We start from the raw sequence: 22,478 nt of genomic DNA, 5'->3' as shown, positions 1-22,478 counted from the left end.
CACAATGGTGGCAGTTATCTATCCTGTAGGTGGTGCTATAGCTTCGCCATGGCTGAGCTCAGATCTCCATATGTGCTTGACCTCTTTGCCACACGGCCATAGAGGAACAGAGAAAAAGAAGCCTCTGCATCTACCATCCACACTGATGGGTCCCATCTGCCAGGATTCTGGCTGCGACAGGGATGTTCACAACTACACATTTTGCAGGGCTCCAGTGTGTAAAAGCTACTTTTGCACCTCCTCTGGCATCACACTTCACTGTAATCCCTTCTCAGTGTCCATCTCTGCCATGTTTCATTGGTTAAGGGGTTAAAATACCATGATGGTATAATTCTGGGAGAATGGGGGCAAATAGACAAACGACGGCACACGTCACAATAGCCAGAGCGGCCATTACAATGCCCCTTCACAGTGATACAAAACCATTGCTGGGCTGGGGAATGTAGTATATTGTCCCACTTTTGGCTAAAGATGAGAGAACCAATCCCCGACATTGGGATTCATTGGGTGAATTGGATTTTCGCTAGTGGTTGAACTTCTACTTTCTATTAACCCCCAGCGTTTGCTTCCTCTGCGAGGCGGAGGGGCTTGGTGACACCCTGGTCAATGCTGCAGAATGTGACAGCCGGTGGCAGGTCCCAGCTGGTCGTGTCTCTGCCGCCTCGGGGCCCCGCGCTGCGTGTGGTTTATTAGTGATTAGATTGCCATGTCGCCAGACACGACAGAGGAGCGAGCTGGTGGGGAAGAGACATCCGGCCATGTCTCTGCGGTCAGCTAATGATCTGCTCTGATGTGACAGTCACCGCTGGTGCGAAAGCATCGCTGGAATCCCCCAAACAGCTGTCACATAGCGACATCTGATCACACGTGGCCAGTGTGGGCCGGAGGAAAAGGCGCAATGTAATACTGAGAAGTGCCGAGCCTGTGGCCGCTGTCCAGCACCGACCCCGTGAGCGTATATACCTGGGAGTGGGCACTTACTGCAATGGAAACTTTCTGTGACAGGTATACTTTACTGTTTGCAGTCAGTAAAAATTTTACAAATATATTTTATTTTTTTATTTTGAGAAAATAAATGAATTTTTATTAACATTTTTCACTGGAAGTGGATGCATCCAAAAAATCCGTAGGTGCTTAGCGTCACATTTGCTTGGAGTTTATTTTCCCTTTGAATTCGTCACCTTGGATCATGTGGATCCGAAGCAGGATCAACACATAGTTCTCCAAAGTGAGCTGCACACCTTATTGGATTATACAACATACGGAGACGAGTTGCCTAAAGAATTGATTCCTTGAGAATCTCAACGTGCATTTCTTACCGATAGAAGGTGAGCAACAACTAAAATAATTTTTTTTTTTAACTGTTGGTAAAAACGTATTACGCTCAGAGGAAGCGCCGCACTTGTCTCTTTTTTTCCCTTTTTCCCTAAACCAGGGTATTTCTAAAGCCTGTCTGTTTATAAGCATTTTTTTTTTACTTCAAAGAAAGAATCAGCTGTGATCCTGTGCTGTAATATCTGTATATTATTTTGCTTTCCCCCTTGCCCAGGAGCTGTGGTATGATCAGACCATGTTCCTGTAGGTCAGACACGGCCATTACACAGTACACAGCAGGGGCACATTTATAAGATTATCTCAGCACAGGAACATTTTATTTAAACACATCCAATTGTGGAACTTATTATTATTATTCCAAGATCTATTGATTAAAATGCCCTTTTGTTCTTGGGGAACTACTTTAAGCTTTATTTATGTACATGACTTTTGGGAGTCTTCCTGCAGAGCAGTAGTTTACCACAAATTACTAACATTTTCTTATAAGAGGTTGCACGGTTACAGATGACAGAATTGGTGTTTGGCGCTTTATGTCTTTCCTCACTCTGTCTTAATCAGGTGATTTCTCTGCTTTGTGGCGACTCACAGAACATCTCGTCTCTAGAAGAACATTTTTGTCTTCCTAATGACAGAACATTAGTTGTGACTTTTGCCTGGCAGAACAATGGCAGCGCTGTGCTACTGACTCACATATCCGGTCGTCCAGTGCGGGCACAGGTGTCTCTGTCGGCTCCGGTCCTCCGCTCTGACTTTCTTCTAACGTACATCTTTGATCATCCATCCGGTTACTCTGAAATTTACTTAAGAGGTCAAAGAAGCATTCTTCATCAGAAGGAGCCCGATTGATTTTCTGCAAAACAATCCAGAGAAGCTAATTTAATACGGATTTCCTTGGCACTTCCAGCTTCTTGGGGCTATTTCTATAGCGATCAATGCCGCGTGCGAGTCTCCCTTACAGTAACTATTGATTGGAGACGGGTGCGCGCCTCACAGTCTACATCACGTGGGAACATTTCTTTAAAAAAAAAAAAAAAATCACAAAATATTTTCTGACACAATGACTAATACTTCGCTCTCCCCTGCCCCCATCCAAATCAGCTGTCAGGGGAGAGTAGGTACAACCCAAACACATCAGTTATCTGCTGCAATCGGTAGATTAGGCCGAGGTCTGAAATGTGTGCGGCCTATGATTGTGCTGTAAGCGGACCGACCCAAAACCTTCAGATGTGGATGGCAGATCATGTTCTGACCTGTACAAGGTGGATTAATAGAAATCAGATTTGGAGTCAGTTCTCCGACATCCCCTCGTGTTAGTAGACGTGTCATAAATCTCATCTGTTTACCTGAGATCTCGCCACATACACATTTATTACGGATTTATCTTATAGGTTCCTTTTTCTCTCCCAAGTGACGAATGTAGCAGTGAATTATCTGAGCACAGACCGCAATCATGGCGGAGTCACTTCTGCACGAAACACCTAAAATACAGGAATACTTTCCCTGCACCCAGTGAGGTAACAAGACTGAGGACTGCTGATGAGAGATGGATGCCTACAGCCAAAAACTATTCATGACCACTCCTATACACATGAATGTCCCAGCTTGTTTTCCTGTTCAGTGTATGTGTTTCCAATGTGGAATGAGGAGTATCCTGCTATCAGACAGCGGTTAACACCCCAAGACCAAAATAATTGGGCATATTGAAACAATTTGCCCAATCTGTCATTTTCCACTAATATCTTCTGTTAGGGGAGAGTCAGGAGGCTCCACATACACATTAGATAGACATCCAGTCCCACCAAATTCGGCATATTCAGGCAGCATTCATCCTCTGTGTATGTACAGGAGCACCTGGGGCCTGTGCGGCTGAGCATTGGGCACTCCATGTTCTCCATTAGTCGCACGGTCCCTTTCCCACATGTGACTCTCATAGTACAAGTTTGCATCTCAATGTCCAGATTTGTTGTGAATCACATAAGAGGCTGCCGAGTTCAGCTGGGCCATACTCTTATAATATATGAGCCCAGCCCTACGGGGTTCTTCTTTCCTGGAAGCAATACTGCTGATGGAGAATATCTAATTAATGTGGCATCTAATATAAGACAAAGATATATGAAATTGGAGGTAGATGCAGTTGTGCCCATAGAAGTCCATAATAACCCACATGATTCATTCACCATATCCTAGTAAAGACAACTTCCTGATATATGGCAGCCGTACACATTGGAAATCTTCACCCCATGTTATAAGCAGAGAAATAGTTATTCTTAGTCCTCCATAAATATAGATTAATCCTGATAAAAGCCACCTTACTCCTGTCAGCTGCTCTCTGGGCCCCTCCAATTCTCAATATTAAGGGTCCTTCAGGCAAATTACCACACCCCTTATGTAAACCTCATCTGTCTCCGCAAAACAAGACATTTCTTCCTCATGCTATGCTTTGCAGGAGAGCTAATGCCTGCAGCTTGTCTCCGGATGGTGTGCGGCTGCTCTTCATTACATGGGCTCAATTGGAAGCTGCTGATCCATAAGTGGAGGATAGTACAGTCATCCCACATCTACTAAGCACATGATGAATTGGTAATGAGCACATCGGGATGGCGTCCTCCGGGGGGTCATGTACAAGTCATGTCTGTCTGGAGGATGCAGAGGTAGCCACCTCCACCTAAAAGTGGCCATACAACTTAGATAAATACACTTCCTCAGTATGTGAATTTTACTGCATAGGATGTAGTATATGGGGTCAAAGGTCAATATATGGATTGGGGCCTATAGATATGTTAGGAGTGTGCCCAAAGCCCTCCAGCAACATATATAATAGCAGCAAAGTGTGAATGGAGGCTTACTGAGACATGATGTGGCTCAGTGGTTAGCACTGCAGCCTTGCAGCGCGGGGGTCCTGGGTTCAAATCCCATCAAGGACAACATCTGCAAGGAGTTTGTATGTTCTCCCAGTGTTTGCGTGGGTTTCCTCCTGGTACTCTGGTTTCCTCCCACATTCCAAAGACATACTGATAGGGAATTTAGATTGTGAGCCCCATCAGGGACAGAGATGATAATGTGTGCAAAACTGTAAAGCGCTGCGGAATATGTTAACGCTATATAAAAAAAAAATAAAAATGACGCTGGCTCCAACAGTTATCTTCTGAATCCCCAGTTGACATACGGTAGATGGACACAGCTCCCATAAATTGTACCATATACAGTGTACTGGTATGTTTTTACATTGCACTTTTTTACAGGTGAAAAGCATAAAATGAAGAAAAACCAGCTCCATGTTCCACCACCAGTACAGGTGATTATATTGTAAGTTTCTGCAGGCGCTGGAGGCCTTTATTGGTTCTCCACCATAGGTATCTCGTGTATCTGGAAAAAAAAGGTCATTGGTTTTAATTTTTTACCAAATTACCAAATTCTACAAAAAGTCTTCCAGCTCACAACATACAGTTGTGTGAAAAAGTGTTTGCCCCCTTCCTCCTGATTTCCTAGTCTTTTGCACGTTTGTCACACTTAAATGTTACAGATCACCAAACAAATGTAAATATAAGACAAAGATAAGACACGTAATCATACAATGCAGTTTTTAAATGAAGGCCTTTGTTATTAAAGGAAAAAGATATCCAAACCAATAGGACCCTGTGTGAGAAAATGATTGTCCCCTCCCCTTAAAACATAAATTAACTGTGGTTTATCACATCTTTAGGAATCGGAGTCCTCATTCCCTAGCCACACCCAGGCCTGATTACTGTTAGACATGTTCTCAATAAAAAAAATCACTTAAATAGAACCTGCCTGACTAAGAGAAATAGACCAAAAGATCCTCAAAAGCTAGACATTCTGCCACGATCCAAAGAAATTCTGGAACAAATGAGAAACAATATAATTGAGATCTATCAGTCTGGAAAAAGCTATAAAGCCAATTCTCAAGCTTTGGGACTCCAGCGAACTACAGTGAGAGCCATTATCCACAAATGGCGAAAACATGGAACAGTGGTGATCCTTCCCACTAGTGGCCAGCCAACCAAAATTACCCCAAGAGTGCAGCGATGACTCATGCAAGAAGTCACAAAAGACCCCACAACATCCAAAGAACTGCAGTCCTCAGTTAAGGTCAGTGTTTCTGACTCCACCATAACAAAGAGACTGGGCAAAAATGGCCTGCACGGCAGAGTTCCAAGATGAAAACTACTGCTGAGCAATAAGAACGTAATGGCTAGTCTCAGTTGTGCCAGAAAATATCTTGATGGTCCCCAAGCCTTTCGGGAGAATATGCTGTGGACTGACTAGACAAAAGTTGAACTTTTTTGAAGGTGTATGTCCCATTACATCTGGCGTAGAAGTAACACAGCATTTCAGAAATGGAACATCATACCAACAGTAAAATATGGTGGTAGTGTGATGGTCTGGGCTGTTTTGCTGCATCAGGCCCTGGAAGACTTGCTGTCTGTTCATGAGCTCAAGCTGAAGTGCACTGGGAACATTATCCTGTTGCATAACCCAAAACAAACCAGCAAGTCCACCTCTGAATGGCTTAAGAAAAACAAACTTAAGAATTTGGCATGGCCTAGTCTAAAACCTGAATTTAATCAGATTGTGATGCTGTTGCATGAATTTATAAAGGCTGAAACCTCCAATGTGGCTGAATTAAAACAATTCTGCAAAGTTGAGTGGGCCAAAACTCCTCCACAGTGTTGTAAAAGGCTCATTGACAGTTATCGCAAATGCTTGATTGCAGTTGTTGTTGCTGCTAAGGGCGGCCCAACCAGTTATTAGGCTTAGAGGGCAATCACTTTTTCACATAGGGCCCTGTAGGGTTGAATTTCTTTTTCTCTTAATAATAAAGACCTTCATTTAAAAAATGCATTTTGTGATTACTTGTGTTATCTTTATCTAATATTTAAATGTTGTTTGGTGATCTCAAACATTTAAGTGTGACAAATATGCAAAAGAACAACAAATCAGGAAGGGGCAAACACTGTTTCACAAAACTATATGTCTGTAGCACTACAAGCTGTCCCATAACTGGTATCCTTTCAGGTCTGACATGTTATTCTCCCTCTCCAAGTCAGTGTGACAAATGACATTCGCTGTCCTAAGACATTTAGAAATATCTTGCATGATGGCGCTGAAAATAAATCCTAATGTCAAGAAATGTTCCATATTTGTCACATGGCAGAGACGAGAGTCTACAAGGGACTCTCCTTCCTATGACTGGTAAATCTGCCCTAGTGCCCCCTACTGCTATTCACAGATACAAGGGGACTGAATCATTGGCGACGCCAGCGTATTATTGACGCAGCACCAGGACTCTGTAGATTTCAATATTTGGTTCGCAGGAGGCTGAAACCGTAATACAGACACCAATATGAAGCCCTATTACATCAAAAAGGAAGCAGTCTCCCCAAAAAGGGTAAAAAAACCCCACCAAGGTTACTTACCAGTAGCCGTTTTTTCTAGAACCCGTGACACCACACCTGAGAAAGGGATTCGCCCAGCCAGGACAGGAAACCTACTGAAACAAAATGGCAGTACCTGTCCCCTGCTTCAGTTGGGTTACAGAGAATGAGAGGACCTCCGGTTAATTTACACACATAACCAACACCACATTGTAAAAAAACACCCAAACTATAGTGCACACCCAAAAGGTGAGAAGGGGGAAATATAGAGGTGCTGTCATGGGTTTCGGAAAAAATAGCTACTGGTAAGTAACCTTGGTGTTTTCCCTGCATCCATGACAGCACACCCAAGAGATTTTTGGAGAAATGAAACACCTTATGGAAGGACCAACGCTTGCAGCACCCTTCTACCAAAGGTCATGTCAGCAGAGGACAGATTCAGTCTATAGTGCTTAAAGAAAGTAGATGGTGAGGACCAGGTAGCGGCCTGACAGATCTGATCAATTGATACCTCCACCTTTTCTGCCCAGGAGGCAGCTTCGGCTCTGGTGGAATGAGCCTTGATGACTTCAGGAACCAGAGCACCACTCGTAGCGTAAGACAAACTAATGGCCTCCCTGATTCATCTGGCAATGGTATTCTTAAACACCCCATACGCCTTTCTTCTACCCAGAAAGGCTGTCAATAGGGACTAGTCCTTTCTTTATTGACTGGTCATGGACATATATTTTAACATGGACCTTCTCACGTCTAACATATGAAATTGTTCTTCCCCTGGAATTTTAGGGTCATTACAAAAGGAGAGCAAAGTAATTTCCTGGCTCCTATGGAATTTAAGAACCACCTTGGGGTGATATGTCGAGTCTGGCCTTAGAACAACTCTGTCATCATACACCTGTGTGTAGGGGGACATATGGACAGTGCTTGAATATCGCTCACCCTGCGGGCTGATGTTAGGGCCACTAGCAACACTGTTTTAAGCGTGAGAAACTTAGCAGATAAATCCCGTAAGGGCTCAAAAGGATCCCTAGTTAGCGCCTCTAAAACTAGGTTCAGGTCCCATGGAGGAAATTTTGGGACTATAACCAGTCTTGATCTACTACAGGATCTTGTAAACAAACACCCATTTATTTGCTGCTAGGTTGCAATTATACAAGGCACCCAGGGCCGACACCTGCACCTTGAGTATATTAGTTGCTAACCCTAGTTCAAACAATGACTGCAGAAACTCTAGAATGGAGCCAACCGGGGCCTCATCCCCTATGAGCTGCTCTAAAAACTCCAGGAATCTCTTCCATGTTCTACCATAGATCCTTGCTGCAATCAGTTTCCTACTTTTCAACAAGGTGGAGACTAGCCCTGATGGAGAACCCCTGCCGACTCAGTAATGCCCTCTCAAATTCCATGCTGCTTGATGGAAGCCCTTCACTCGAGAGTGGCACATCAGTCCCTGGATAAGAAGGGCCGGGATCTCTGGTAGAATCCATGGATTGGACCCGGACATTAGCCTTAGAAGGCAAAACTACGTTCTCTTCTGATCCTCCCTGATCTTCCTCACGACTGCTGAAATAATTGCTATTGGGGGAAATTCGGCCATCCTGATCCCCCAAGGAATCTGAAGAGCATCCACTGCGAATGGTTTCTCCCTTGGGTTTAACGAACAGAAGTTCCTCACCTTCCTGTTGTGTAAACTGGCAAACAGATCTATCTCCAGCCGCCCCCATGCCCGCACTATCTGCTGGAAATTTAGAGACCATTCCCCGTCTCAATTTCTTGCGACTCAGGAATTCTACCTTTCTTTTGTCTATTCCCCTTATGTGAAGTACCGTAAGGGACAGTAGGTGTTGCTCCAGTAGCTGGAGTAGAATGTCTGCTGCTACCATTAGGGTATGGGACCTTGTTCCCCCCTGGTGGTTGATATAAGCCACGACTGCATGATTGGCCAACATGACTCGGACATGGCGACCCTGGAGGAAGGGGAGAAAGTGTTTCAAGGCTCTTTCAAGTTCAAACCCTGGCCTCTGTCTAGAGGTGACCAGGTTCCCTGAACTGAGTGAGACCTCAGATGTGACCCTCCATCGGGTATTGCTTGCATCTGTCATGATAAGGTCCTCCACTGGTCTTATCCATTGGACTCCTGACGACGAATGTTCTCTTACTGTCCACCAAGACAGGGAATCCCTTATTGCAGAAGAAAGATGTAACTTCCCCTCTAAATGCCCTTTTAACAACCTCTGTGCAGACTGGACCTCCCACTGTAGCTGCCTTAGGTGAAATTGGGCCCCTCTTACTGCCGGGATACAAGATGTTAGGGATCCTAGCAAGGGCATTGCTTTTTTAGTGTCATTTTTTGGCTGATGTATCACTGACACTGCCAGAGCCATTATCTTGGCTACTTTGTTCTCTGGTAGGAGACTCATCTGGCGCTCGGAGTCCAAAACCAACCCGAGGAAGGATTGTATCCTTTCCGGTTTTAGTCTTGACATGAGAGTATTTACTAGCCAGCCCTGCTCCTTCACCTGCTCTGCACAGTGATCTTCTGACCTTCCAAATATAAAGAGGAAGTCCAGGTACGGAATGATAAGTGTTTCGAGAATGAAGGTAGGCCATCACCTCCGATATTACCTTGGTAAATACTCTCGGAGCTATTGACAGTCCGAATGGAAGGGCTGTATACTGGTAATGCCTGACCCCTCCCTGGACATACAGAGACACCCTCAGGAATTTTTGATGGTCCCGATGGATTGGGAAGTGATAATAGGCATCTTTAAGTCGATGACCGCCATGAAACAATTCTGAAATAACAGCTTTATAGCTGTGTACACTGACTCCATTTTGAAGGAATAATTCACAATCCATCGGTTGAGCTTCCTCAGGTTGATAATAGTTCTTAGAGAACCATCCAGCTTCTTTATCAAAGAGAGGGGGGAATAAAATCCCCTTATCTATTCCACCGGGACTTCGCACAGAACCTGCTTTTGTAAAGTCTCAAGATTTCTGCCTCCCGGGCCAGCTGTTCTCTTGGTGATTTCCTGCGGGGTGTTAATACAAAGGTCTGGCGAGGTGGATGGACAAAGTTTATCTTCAGACCGTCTTTGATGATACCCAAGATCCAGTGACTGGGGGAGATGTTCACCAAGGCAGGGAGAAAGAGGGAGAGCCTTCCCCCTACTGCTGACCTGACGTCATTGGGAGGACTTTTTAGAAGATGTAGAGGGTCCTCTAAACATATATCCTGACCCCTTTCTATCCTTGAACTCCCAGCTCTTCCTTTCTCCCAGAGGACGTCCCCTATTAAATTTCCTCCTCCAAAAAGAAGGCCAGGAAACGGGGAAATCCCTTCTTTTTGTCGCCTGCCTTCTACAAAATGTCTTCTAGCTCGTATCGTGGAATTAACAGGAAAAGTGCGCTTTCCTGAAGGTGCTTTCTCCTCCTTCAGGCCTATTGTTGACCTGACTGCCCTAATAAACCTATCCGTGTCCTCAGCCGGAAAGCAAGGTCAGCCACCTATATCACTGTCCAAGGAGGACGATGGGGATTCACTATGGTATTCTCCAACAGACTGTGGAGAGGCCTCCGTTACGACCTCCTGAGCTCTCTTGTTCCCCTTTTTAAACAGGGTCTTTAGGGAACCTTGCACCTCAGCCCTGATCATGAACCTAAGGCTTGTGGCGAAATCAGGGGTCTCATCCCGTATAGTTTTTTATTGCAGTCAGAGCAGAGATTTTTCTGCAAATGAACTGCCAGGGTCCTACAAAGGGCACATTCTTTATTCTTTTTGGTGCTATCCTTCCTAGGCCCCTAGTGAAGCAAGAAATGGCCCTTATGAAGACGTGCTGCTTCTGTGGTCATCCTCCATTTTATGAGGGATCCACTGCACTTCACGCCTCCTCCAATGCCCACAAAGATGACTTCCCTCTCCCCCCATCGTCCCTGCCAGGATGCGCCAAATCTCCATGCTCATTTGTTGATTATCAAATGTGGCTGGATGTAATTCCTGCAGTTTGACGTTGTCCCAGGCACAATCTCAGTCAGTTCAATGGCCAATAAGCCACGTTATATCACACTGGTTTTAGGCTGTGTGCACACGTTCAGGATTTTTCGCGTTTTTTTCACGGTTTTTCACTATAAACCGCGAAAAAATACATACATTAAGCATCCTATTATTAGAATGCAATCCGCAATTTTTGTGCACATGTTGCGTTTTTTTCCGCTGCGGAATCGCATTCCGGAAAAAAATGCAACATGTTCATTCTTTGTGCGGAATCGCGGGGATTCCGCACACATAGGAATGCATTGATCCACTTACTTTCCGCATGTGGCTATGCCCACCATGTGGGAAGTAAGCGGATCATGTGCGGTTGGTATCCAGGGCGGAGGAGAGGAGACTCTCCTCCAGGCCCTAGGAACCATATTTCTGTAAAAAAAAAAAAAAAAAGAATCAAAATAAAAAATCGTGATGTTCTCACCTTCCGGCGGCCCCTGCAGCCTTCCCGCTCCTCGCGATGCTCCCGTTCCCAGGGATGCTTTGCGGCAATGACCTGTGATGACGTAGCTACGTCATCTGGGGTCAATGCCGTGAGGCACTACTGGGAACGGAAGCTGCCGGGGGCATTGCGAGGTGCGGGAAGGCTGCAGGGGATGCCGGAAGGTGAGAATATCATGATTTTTTATTTTTTTTAATTATTTTAACATTAGATCTTTTTACTATTGATGCTGCAAAGGCAGCATCAATAGTAAAAAGTTGGTCACACTTGTCAAACACTATGTTTGACAAGTGTGACCAACCTTGTCAGTTTTCCAAGCGATGCTACAGATCGCGTGGAAAACACTAGCATTCTGCAATCTAATTACGCTTGGAAAACGCTAGTGTTTAGTGGGAAAACGCATGCCAATTCCGCATGCGTTTTACCTGCGGCACAGTTGCGGAATATCCGCAGCAATTCCGGACGTGTGCACATAGCCTTATCGGGATAATAAACGAATGATACTCATAGGCAACAACGCTCATAACCCACAAATCATGTCCTTTACCACAAAATATGTGTACCAAGGAAAATCATACAATTCTACTACTAGAAGTTGAAATGGAGAGAGAAGAAGTGAACATTGCTGGTTCCTGCCCGCGGATGCGGCATTTTCATGTCTCTGGGAGGTTAAAGATTTGCAAATATATAAGAATCTCACTGATGAAATGTAAACCATGGTCCTGCGAGCGGTATAATGAGGGATAGATACAGAAATCATTACTGCATCTCTGGGCGGTGGGAGGGTCACATGGCGAGTGACAAATGGTCAGGTTGGCAGCTGTAATCACCAGTCTTCTGTGCCACTGTCATCCCGTCCCTTATTCTTCCTTGCGTGACTGATGGCAGCTCTTTGTTACCATTTTTTTTGTTTTTTTTTTTCATGGAAAGAGATGTTGCACCCTCCTGGCTGCGATGCGCTGCTCGCATTTGGCTGCAATTTCATGTGAGCATAGCTGACTTTCCGCCGGGGTACACGGCTAATTACCGTAAAAGAAGAACTTGGGCTTCTTGAACCACCACACGTATGTTACTGTCATCATGGGTTTTGTTCCAAGGCAAAACATTAATCCTTTGATGAACCATCTAGAGATGTGGCGGCCTCCACATTGTCGCAGGCAGCATCAAAGGAGCAGCCTCCACCGAAGAAAGATAATCAGCGCCCCTGTAACGTGTCATCTAACGTCTGGGCCTTCGCTAACACGGGGAATCAGTTTTTTTAAGTTATTTATTCCTATTTTCTTCATCCGTACACACTAGTGGTTGCCCTTGTAAACAGAAATTAATTAGAGGGGTTGTCCATCTTTGGGGCACTTTTTATGATAAATACATGTATTTGGGGCCAAAATTCATTTTTGCAATCCCATTAAATATTTTCACCGTTTGGCTTTTACAGTCACATTGTTTCTTGTCACATTCAACTATTATGTGATATGTGACCATAAATCAGCTGTGGGGAGCTCAGAGAAAGCAAGACAGATAATGGGGGGTTACAAACTCTTTCTTCAGACCAACAGAAGGAGCTCACTGACGGATTCTCAGTGAACTCATTTTGCAGCCAGTAATAGACAGTGCAACGCAGAGGCTATGTAAAGCAAATGGTGCAAGTTTTTACTGAAATGTAATTGCAAAAAAATATTTCTAGCCCCAAATACATGCATCAAAAAACAAATAAAAACAAATTGGCTTCAAGGTGGACAACTCCTTTAAGATATACCCCAGTATAGAAAATGTGACCACTGAATCAGTCACTATTGTCTGAGATTCCAGAAGGGTTATGTTACCAGGACAGAGAGCAGTTATCTCCCTGACCTGATGAAATAATGGCTGCACAGCTCCTTTTCTAACAGCACTTTGCTGTGCCGTTCCTCTGTTATTCCCACTAGAAATGACTGGACCACTGGAAGGTCCTATTTGAGGGCCGTTCAATCAGCGCAGACTATGTATGGACACACCGCTTTGGAAAGGGGAAGGGTAATGCCCAGTTGTTAGTTTATCCATACATTTCCAGAAGACATAATATAAGAGTGATATAATGCAAAGTCATAGAGTATTTGGTTAAAGCTGTGGGCGGCTCAACACTTGGTGCAGATTTCTCCAGTGTACCCCCAAACAAATCATCTGTAGTGTTGGTGCACATAGAGCCACAACAGTCATCCTGTGCCCGAGCTCCTGTAATAGCGCCTCATCTTACATAGGCCAGAGAGAGGAGGGAACCTGACGACACCTTGCCATATGTTAGTAGTGGTACGACTTTATAGATGCTTGTCCCCCAAAATAAACTATGCCTTTTCTGTAAAGATCCAATGTACCAGTCATGAAAAATCGAGTATATAAGTCATATGCAAATCAGACTGGAAGCGTACTGGGGTTGTGTCAGTGCACTTACAATGTTTCTTCCAAGTGCATTGACAGGCCACACTGCCCTTACACTCTGATATGCATATGACTTCTACACTCGATTTCTCATGAAGGATACCTTTAGTTTTTTGTAGATATCCAGTGTATCATTATTATTGGGGGAAAAGCACCTACACAGTCATACTACTACTGCCATGTGTAATAAGCTGCCTTTAAGTTCCATCTTACTTTCAGGCCAAAGCAGGCCAAGTTGTAAAGGACTTGTACGTCTTCTGTCCTTTGTATCCGCTCCTATGTTTGCATTAAAAAAGGCATTAAAAACTGCACATGTGACTCCAGCCTTATGGGTTGCACATTAGCAAGTGCAACACATTAATGTATTTCCATCATTTGTCATTGTGTTAAATAGTTTTGTAGGGGGTCAGCCCCTGCCAAGAACTGAATTACACTGTGACTTTGAGAGACGATGCTCTCTTCTGATTTGTGTGCACTTGGGCTAGTTCTCCCTCCTCCTGCAGTTTGCTGTTTGTTGGTTTCAATTAGAAACAGGAAGTGTCAGCTCAGAAACTGAAGGGGCAGACTGGTACCTGTGAGAGAGACAGGACAATAAGTGTGTCCTAACACTAGAGAGCTTCAAAGGTGGCCGGTTACCGCAGCATCGATCACCAGAACTGTGTCAGAAGGAAAGAGTCGCATAGCACAGCGAACGTGGCTCTTTCCGAGCACCTGTAACCTGAGAGAGAAAAACAACGCTGTGGTACCGGTAATTCTTCAACATTGAAAGTGGGAACCTGAAGGAAGAGCTCAACACAATTAACTTGGCTGGACTACATCAGGACCAAGAAGCAGATACCAAACATTCTCCTAAGCGCTACAGAACTGTGAGTGAGACACCGCTGTTCAACTGTGTTAGGGTGTAGAGCAGGTTCCTTTAGCTAGTACACTATAGCAGAGCGGCTCGGCCATCGGAAGCCAGGCAGGACATTAGAAGAGAGTAGGTTGTAGAAATTGTTTATTTTGTTTGTTTTGCACTTTGCATTGCTATAGCTGGAGTGCGCAGCTTGTGTGACACGCTCCAGCTATCTCTCCTTGCATCTAATATTGCTATAATTTCAGTAACTGTTAGAGGATTATATGACAGAAAATAAGACTATCTTCCAATAAAGCTGGTGTTTTGTTTCTGTCCCCTCATATACTGTACCGTATTTGAGCCCTGCCCAGCGGTGTTTTTCAGGCACTGCTACAGTTTCTCAATTATTCCTCCTGGAAATGTGTAATTGAATGGACAACTCCTTGTTAAAGGGACGTTGACAGCACTGTTCGGATAGCGTCAGACTTTATGAAAACGCTCTGAACTAGTACCTCCTAGTTGTCAATTTGCTCCTAAATTTCCAGGAGGAATAGCAGAGGGAGGAGATATATCATGTCCAATTTAAAAGTAAAGAAAAAAAAGGCTCTCTACTTACATTACTAGCTGGTTTTATTAATTTGATTCCATAACATTCCCTAAATAATACTCGGTGTCCGTCATCAAACAAGTTTACACAGCAGACCTGGCAATTTCTTCATATTTGATATAATATCTTGGAGTGTCTCCGAGTCCCAGGAACACAGGCACAGGCCCCTCAGCAGCGCTGGCAAACAGCCACATGAGGGGTCTTCATGGATTATGAGTGTGAGACGATCTGTAATATTTAGATGTATCTATCAGGAGAGGTGCAATAATCTGCAGATCTCTGGAGAGAATGAGGGTCTATTCCAGGAAGGGTCTATACATTCTAGAAATACTCACACATCACAAATAAGTGGGAAATAGATCTCTGCTGATCCTGATCCCTCTGGTGCATGGAAAGACATTGATGTAAATCTATCAGATAATGAGGGCTGTTACAGCAGGGTCCCAGGAGCACGAAGTCGGTGTAAGTCGGTAGGGCATGTGATGGGCAGACAGTATAAGACCACATGTAGAAATGATGTCATACTAGACATTTGCTTCAGAATTGTGCTCCTTGTTAACAGGTCAGAGCCTTTAATTAGAGGCAGCGGTGACTGGAGAAGGTCGCAATAAATGTTAAATGAAGAGTGCAGGGGCGATGAAGCTTGGAAGTGCCGGGCCCCAGATACAAGCTGCAGACAAAGAACATGTACTTCAATTTGACAAACATCCCAGAAGGATTTTAATTTGCTCATGGCGATCAGACAGCGGCTTTCAGAGCTGCAAAATCCACAGGCAGAACACAGACCCCGGCTGCCCTGAGCTGTCACTGGTATCACAAGCGAGGGAGGGCAAGGGCACATGGATACGGCCATTATGTACTTCACCCTCCAGAACCAGCTGCACGAGAAGACCCCCCAACCACACGACCTCCTACAGGTTGGAGTCACCTTCCATTGTCAATATTAAATACGGTATTTGATCCCGTGGTTTCCCGGAGAAACTGACAACCGATATGATTGCTATTACAGCTTCTACAGAGCAGCTGCACCGAAGTCTGGCAGGACTGATCTGACTGTTAGGCTGGTTTCACACGTTAGTGGCTCCGGTACGTGAGGTGACAGTTTTCTCACGTACTGGAGACACTGACACACGTAGACCCATAAAAATCAATGCATCTGTTCAGATGTCATTGATTTTTTGCGGACTGTGTCTCCGTGTGCCAAACACGGAGACATGTCAGTGTTCGTGGGAGCGCACGTATTACACGGACCCATTAAAGTCAATGGGTCCGTGTGGAGCGCCCCCACACCGCCGCAGGGCCGAGGGGTACCCGGAGCCGGGCCTCTAGGTCTCAGTCCTGGGGTTGTCACGGTGGCTAGACCCGGTCCGTGGCCCTGTCTGTCAGTGGGGGACGTCCGGTGCACTAAGTGATGTTGTAGCGGTGCAGTTGTGGGGTGCAGGTCGCGGTAAATAACGAGGACACCAGGTTGCAGTCTCTTTACCTCTTTACTGAAGCTCTCTGGGTCCTCAGTCCGGAATACGGCTCACCAGGCTGCGCAAGTCCGGCCGGTCCAATGGCACTTCCAGAGCTCTCCTTGCAGGTGGAAATCGGTGCCTTCCCCCTAGCGCTATGTGTTGCAGTCCTTCCCTGCTGTGCTTACGGAAAGTACCCCACAACTGTTGTGTCTGTTTCTCGTGTTCCCTCACAACAACTTTATTCGCAATGATCTTCCTCGTCCCTCCAGATACTATGGTAGGAACGCACCCGTATGACGGGGAGGCTCGGAGATCTTCCGGGACTCTATCTGCGCCCCTCTCCTGTTGGTACCCCCCTGTGCCTTCCTGGGTGATGCTTGAGACAGTCCGCCTCAAGCTAACTGCCCTGCCGTAGGTCTGAGGTATGGCTTGAAACTCTTTACCTCCTCGGCGTTCCGGCCACCGGTAGTGCGCCTCAGTAAGGTGCTGCCTCTTTCAGCACAACCCTCACTGGTATCTCCTTTCGCTTGATTTCGTTTCTCACTCAGCACAATCTATCTCGCTTCTTAGTCCTTCCTCGGGCACCGCCGCTATGCTGAGCAGGCACGGTCCCTTTACGTTCTTTCCATGCCAAGCCTCTGCCAGGATCCCACCCCTGGCAGAGACCCTACAGTCTCTCCCTTCACAACACCCTCTGCCACCAGGTGTTGCTCCGTTCAATCCCGTCAGCCTTCTCACTAACTTCCTGCCTGACCCCCAGTTTACCCACTATGGTGGGGAGTGGCCTAATGAATAGCACCCTTAGCTCCCCCCGGAGGCCCAGCTGTGAAATGTATTGGTGACTGTGATACCTGCTCAGAGAACTCCTTCCGTGCCATCGAACGCAGCATGGCCCCCCTTAGTGGCTGAACCATGCTACTGCAACGACCAGAACTCTGGGGCGCTGCACTCCCCCCTGGTTAAACACAGTACTCCGGGACTGGGAAGAAAAACAACAATACAGGTTAACAAAAAGACATACAATTTTGTTGAGTGCAAATAACAATAAGTATACTTAAGTAGGCTTCCCTTTATGGGAGGTGAGGACACTTGTAACGTTACAAACATAATTAACCTTATAATTTACAGAGTATAAATAACTTCTGTTACCCAACCGGGTATTCTATTTAGTGCAACTTTTGAAATAATAACTTAACATTGCCTTTAAGAAACTCACACTCTTAGTCTATCAAAGGCCTTCCTATAATCACATTATAAGGCATTTCAACTTTACATTCTCCTTCTTGTGAACCTGCAGGACCGCCTGTCCCTACGGCACCAGGCCTACTGCCTCTCCTTTCTTCTACAGGACCGCCCTGTTCAGCCAGGGCCTACTGCCTTTCGCTACTATACACAGTATAGACATAACATTCCTTTCGGTTGAAGAACTCTGAGCCAGCTCTACTCGGCCCCTTTAAGGACTCACTCTCTAACCCCTACGGGTTCACTCTCTGTCCTTAGCAATAAAGTAACTTTTCAATGGGGACGCAGGGTTTACCTTCTATCCTCACCCTCATTATTACTTCTCTTACTTTCAACTGTGCAGACCTCTACTTCTACCCCTACGGGCTCTCTGCATCTTTCCTGTCTTCAAAACATTATTCAAATTTCACATTTTAACAAATTCAACACATATAACTTAGCATGTAAAACAGTTACATTTCTTTTCAAGGCATCATTAGGGCATTACTGTTCTGCAACAGTATCTCTCTCAAGTTCAGTTTCTCACATCCCCTTTAAGAGGAGACCAAGTCTTTCTAAGGTAGCTCGTCTCCTCAGCCCACCGGCCCATGCAAAGGTTCCGGCATGGTATCTTCGCAAAGTGTCTTTAACTAGAACCGGTAGGAAAGGTATCTTCGCAAAGTGTCTTTGGCTCAAACAAATAGGGCAAATATCTTCGCAAAGTGTCTTTGGCTAAAACCAGTAGGGAGCACCTTTAAGAAGGTGCAAACTATTTACAAAGGAAGTTCGAATCATGCACAGTCCATGATTTCTGCAGTTCTTTAAACTTCAGGAAAACAACAGTGACCCCGGATCAACAAAGGGGTCACCTTTAACCCTAGACGGGTTTAGCAGCAAACAGGAACAGTTAAAGGAATGAACAGTTAACTATTTACATTTTTCATTCAGCAATAGTATTTTACCGTTGGGAGGTGGCAGGGGGTCTCCTTTCTGGCCTCACCAAGCCAACAGATCGCTCTGGGGAGCCAGGGCGCCGTTCCGGTCCCAGTAGTGCCAGAATTCCCCGCTGGGAGATCCTCTTGGTCGGTAAGCGTATGCGTCCCCCCGGGGCACGGTGAGGTCGAGCTTCTTGTGGTTCCGCGGGGCCGGGCTCTGCTGTCTTCCCCTTCAGGTTACTCTCTTCCGGTACGCCAGCAGCAGCCTGGAGGGCAGCGCACCGCTGCACGCCCCGTGCCATCCAGCCAGCTTCCCCCGTAGCCCTCCTCCATCGGCTATACATCACCGCATCACCCGGCTTCAGGTCGCGGTCGAGTCTCTCGGGACCGGGTTCCACCTCTTCCCGGTCCACGCGGACCTGCACCGGCTCTCCAATCTCTTGGATCACCCCCCTCCCACACTGGGGATTAAAAGCCACCACTACACCCCAATGTGGTGTCGGGATCTCTGGGGTGCTCGTCAAGTCGATCAGCTCTGCAGGCTGGGGCCGGTTCCACCGCGTAGTCGTCGAGCGCCGCTGATATCCATCCTCGGGCACTATCTTCAAGCCCGGCGTCGGCAGCGCCTTTCCAACCACGATCGAGTCAGGAGAGGTAGGGGACACTGGAGCCAAACAGATCTCCGCGGCCTGGCCCGTCCTAGCCACCACGCGAGCATCGGCCTCCAGATGAGCGGTAATCTGCCGGGACTCGGCCGCAGCCATACCCTCTTCCGACAGCGGCCGGGAAGATCGGCCCGTCGTAGGTCCCGCTAGCGTCAGTCCCCGCAGTGTCGGCGTATCCTGGGCTATATTAGGCTGTCCATCTCTCCTCCGCGGGGATTCTCGTGCGGCCATCTTTGTCGCTTCTCCCGCGTTTTCTTCCCGCGGTCTCTTCCGTGGGCGGCCCCGTCCCCATGGTCTCCACCCTCCGACCAAGATCAGGAGGCGTACCTCAGCTGTTGACGGGCACGTCCTCAGGACACAGAAATACTTAGACTGGGCGGCCATTACTGTTCGCGCTCTCCAGCTCGTCTACGCCCACTCCACGCCCCTCTTCTCTTCCTGCGCTTTCCTCAGCGCTGCAACGGCGGCGGACCCTGGCGGCAAATGGCACAGCACACAGTCTTGCAATAAAGTACAGTCCAAGCACAGTAAATCACAGTCTCTAGGCACACATGACCTGATTCTTCAGGCTTAAGTAGATCCTGTTCGTGACGCCAAGTTGGAGCGCCCCCACACCGCCGCAGGGCCGAGGGGTACCCGGAGCCGGGCCTCTAGGTCTCAGTCCTGGGGTTGTCACGGTGGCTAGACCCGGTCCGTGGCCCTGTCTGTCAGTGGGGGATGTCCGGTGCACTAAGTGATGTTGTAGCGGTGCAGTTGTGGGGTGCAGGTCGCGGTAAATAACGAGGACACCAGGTTGCAGTCTCTTTACCTCTTTACTGAAGCTCTCTGGGTCCTCAGTCCGGAATACGGCTCACCAGGCTGCGCAAGTCCGGCCGGTCCAATGGCACTTCCAGAGCTCTCCTTGCAGGTGGAAATCGGTGCCTTCCTTCTAGCGCTATGTGTTGCAGTCCTTCCCTGCTGTGCTTACGGAAAGTACCCCACAACTGTTGTGTCTGTTTCTCGTGTTCCCTCACAACAACTTTATTCGCAATGATCTTCCTCGTCCCTCCAGATACTATGGTAGGAACGCACCCGTATGACGGGGAGGCTCGGAGATCTTCCGGGACTCTATCTGCGCCCCTCTCCTGTTGGTACCCCCCTGTGCCTTCCTGGGTGATGCGTGAGACAGTCCGCCTCAAGCTAACTGCCCTGCCGTAGGTCTGAGGTATGGCTTGAAACTCTTTACCTCCTCGGCGTTCCGGCCACCGGTAGTGCGCCTCAGTAAGGTGCTGCCTCTTTCAGCACAACCCTCACTGGTATCTCCTTTCGCTTGATTTCGTTTCTCACTCAGCACAATCTATCTCGCTTCTTAGTCCTTCCTCGGGCACCGCCGCTATGCTGAGCAGGCACGGTCCCTTTACGTTCTTTCCATGCCAAGCCTCTGCCAGGATCCCACCCCTGGCAGAGACCCTACAGTCTCTCCCTTCACAACACCCTCTGCCACCAGGTGTTGCTCCGTTCAATCCCGTCAGCCTTCTCACTAACTTCCTGCCTGACCCCCAGTTTACCCACTATGGTGGGGAGTGGCCTAATGAATAGCACCCTTAGCTCCCCCCGGAGGCCCAGCTGTGAAATGTATTGGTGACTGTGATACCTGCTCAGAGAACTCCTTCCGTGCCATCGAACGCAGCATGGCCCCCCTTAGTGGCTGAACCATGCTACTGCAACGACCAGAACTCTGGGGCGCTGCACGTGTATAACACGGACCACACACGGACGTTCTCCGTCTGGGGTCCGTGTGCGTGCAGGAGACAGCGCTACAGTAAGCGCTGTCCCCCCGACATGGTGCTGAAGCCGCCATTCATATGTTCCCTGCAGCAGCGTTTGCTGCAGAGAAAATATGAATAATAGTGTTTAAAATAAAGATCTATGTGGCCGCCGCCCCCCCACCCCCTATGTGCCCCCCGCTGTCCTGAAAATACTCACCCGCTCCCACGTTGGCTGTCACTCCTTCCTCTCTGCCCCGTGCCTCCTACTGTATGCGGTCACGTGGGGCCGCTCATTTACAATCATGAATAGTCGGCTCCGCCCCTATGGGAGGTGGAGCCACATATTCATGACTGTAAATGATCGGCCCCAAGTGACCGCATACACTAGAAGCCGCGGCCAGACCAGGAAGCAGCGAGGGAGGCGGGTAAGTATTTTCTGAACGGGGGGGGGGGGGCGCACTGGGGGTGGGGGGGCGGCGGACACATAGATCTTTATTTTAAACACTGTTATTCATATTTTCTCTGCAGCAAACGCTGCTGCAGGGAACATATGAATCGCGGCTTCAGCACGATGCAGGGTACCACACGCGTGGGTACCACACGCTCCGTGTGGTACCCACTCGCCATACGGGCGGCACACGTGTGCCGCACGTATGGCCTACGTGAGTTCCCAGGCACACGGACACGGATAACTCCGGTACCGATTTATTCCGGTACCGGAATTATCTGGACGTGTGGGACAGCCCTTATGGATATATTCTGGCTGCAATCTGTCATTGAAGAAAACTCTTTTAGGCTATGTGCACACGTTGCGGATTTTGCTGCAGATCTGCAGCAGTTTTCCATGCGTTGTACAGTACCATGTAAACGTATGGAAAACAAAATCCGCAGTGCACATGCTGTGGAAAAAAACGCACGGAAACGCAGCCTTTGTTTATTCCACAGCATGTCAATTCTTTCTGCAGATTCCGCAGCGGTTTACACCTGCTCCATAATAGGAATCCGCAGGTGTAAAACCGCAGGTGGAATCCGCACAAAAACTGCGGTAAATCCGCGGGTAATCCGCAGTGCGGTTTACCTGCGGATTTTGCAAAAAATAGTGCGGAAAAAGCTGCACACCAATCCGCAACGTGTGCACATAGCCTAAAGGGATTGTTCAGTTAACACATATCACCTATAAATAACACTGGTGAGGGTCCGACTGCTGGGACCGGGCAAGGACAGCTTTTATCCCCGTTAGAACGGAGCAGCAGTGCATGTGCCCGACCGCTGCTCCAATCATTCCCCATGGGGCTGGCGACTGCTGTGCTTCGCTGTTCTCGGCAGCCCCACAGATCATAAATGGTCTGCTGTGCCACCTGGTAATAGGGAGAAAAG

At 47.2% G+C, this 22,478-nt stretch overlaps 1 protein-coding gene across 5 annotated transcripts in view; it reads right to left on the bottom strand.

The window, feature by feature from the left end:
• The window catches only part of GPSM1 (G protein signaling modulator 1), a 347,209-nt gene that overhangs the window by 7,123 nt on the left and 317,608 nt on the right, over window positions 1-22,478 (bottom strand). For all 5 annotated transcript variants that reach the window (XM_077284466.1, XM_077284465.1, XM_077284463.1 and 2 more), the window contains one exon: window positions 2,026-2,185. In XM_077284466.1, the coding sequence (XP_077140581.1) occupies window positions 2,026-2,185 (160 nt within the window). The remainder of the gene's footprint in view (window positions 1-2,025; window positions 2,186-22,478) is intronic.

This window comes from Ranitomeya variabilis, chromosome 2, assembly GCF_051348905.1.
Source record: "Ranitomeya variabilis isolate aRanVar5 chromosome 2, aRanVar5.hap1, whole genome shotgun sequence".
Lineage (NCBI taxonomy): Eukaryota > Metazoa > Chordata > Amphibia > Anura > Dendrobatidae > Ranitomeya > Ranitomeya variabilis.
The sequence above is the reverse complement of the archived record's forward strand: the minus strand, read 5'-3'. Positions and strand labels throughout refer to the sequence as shown.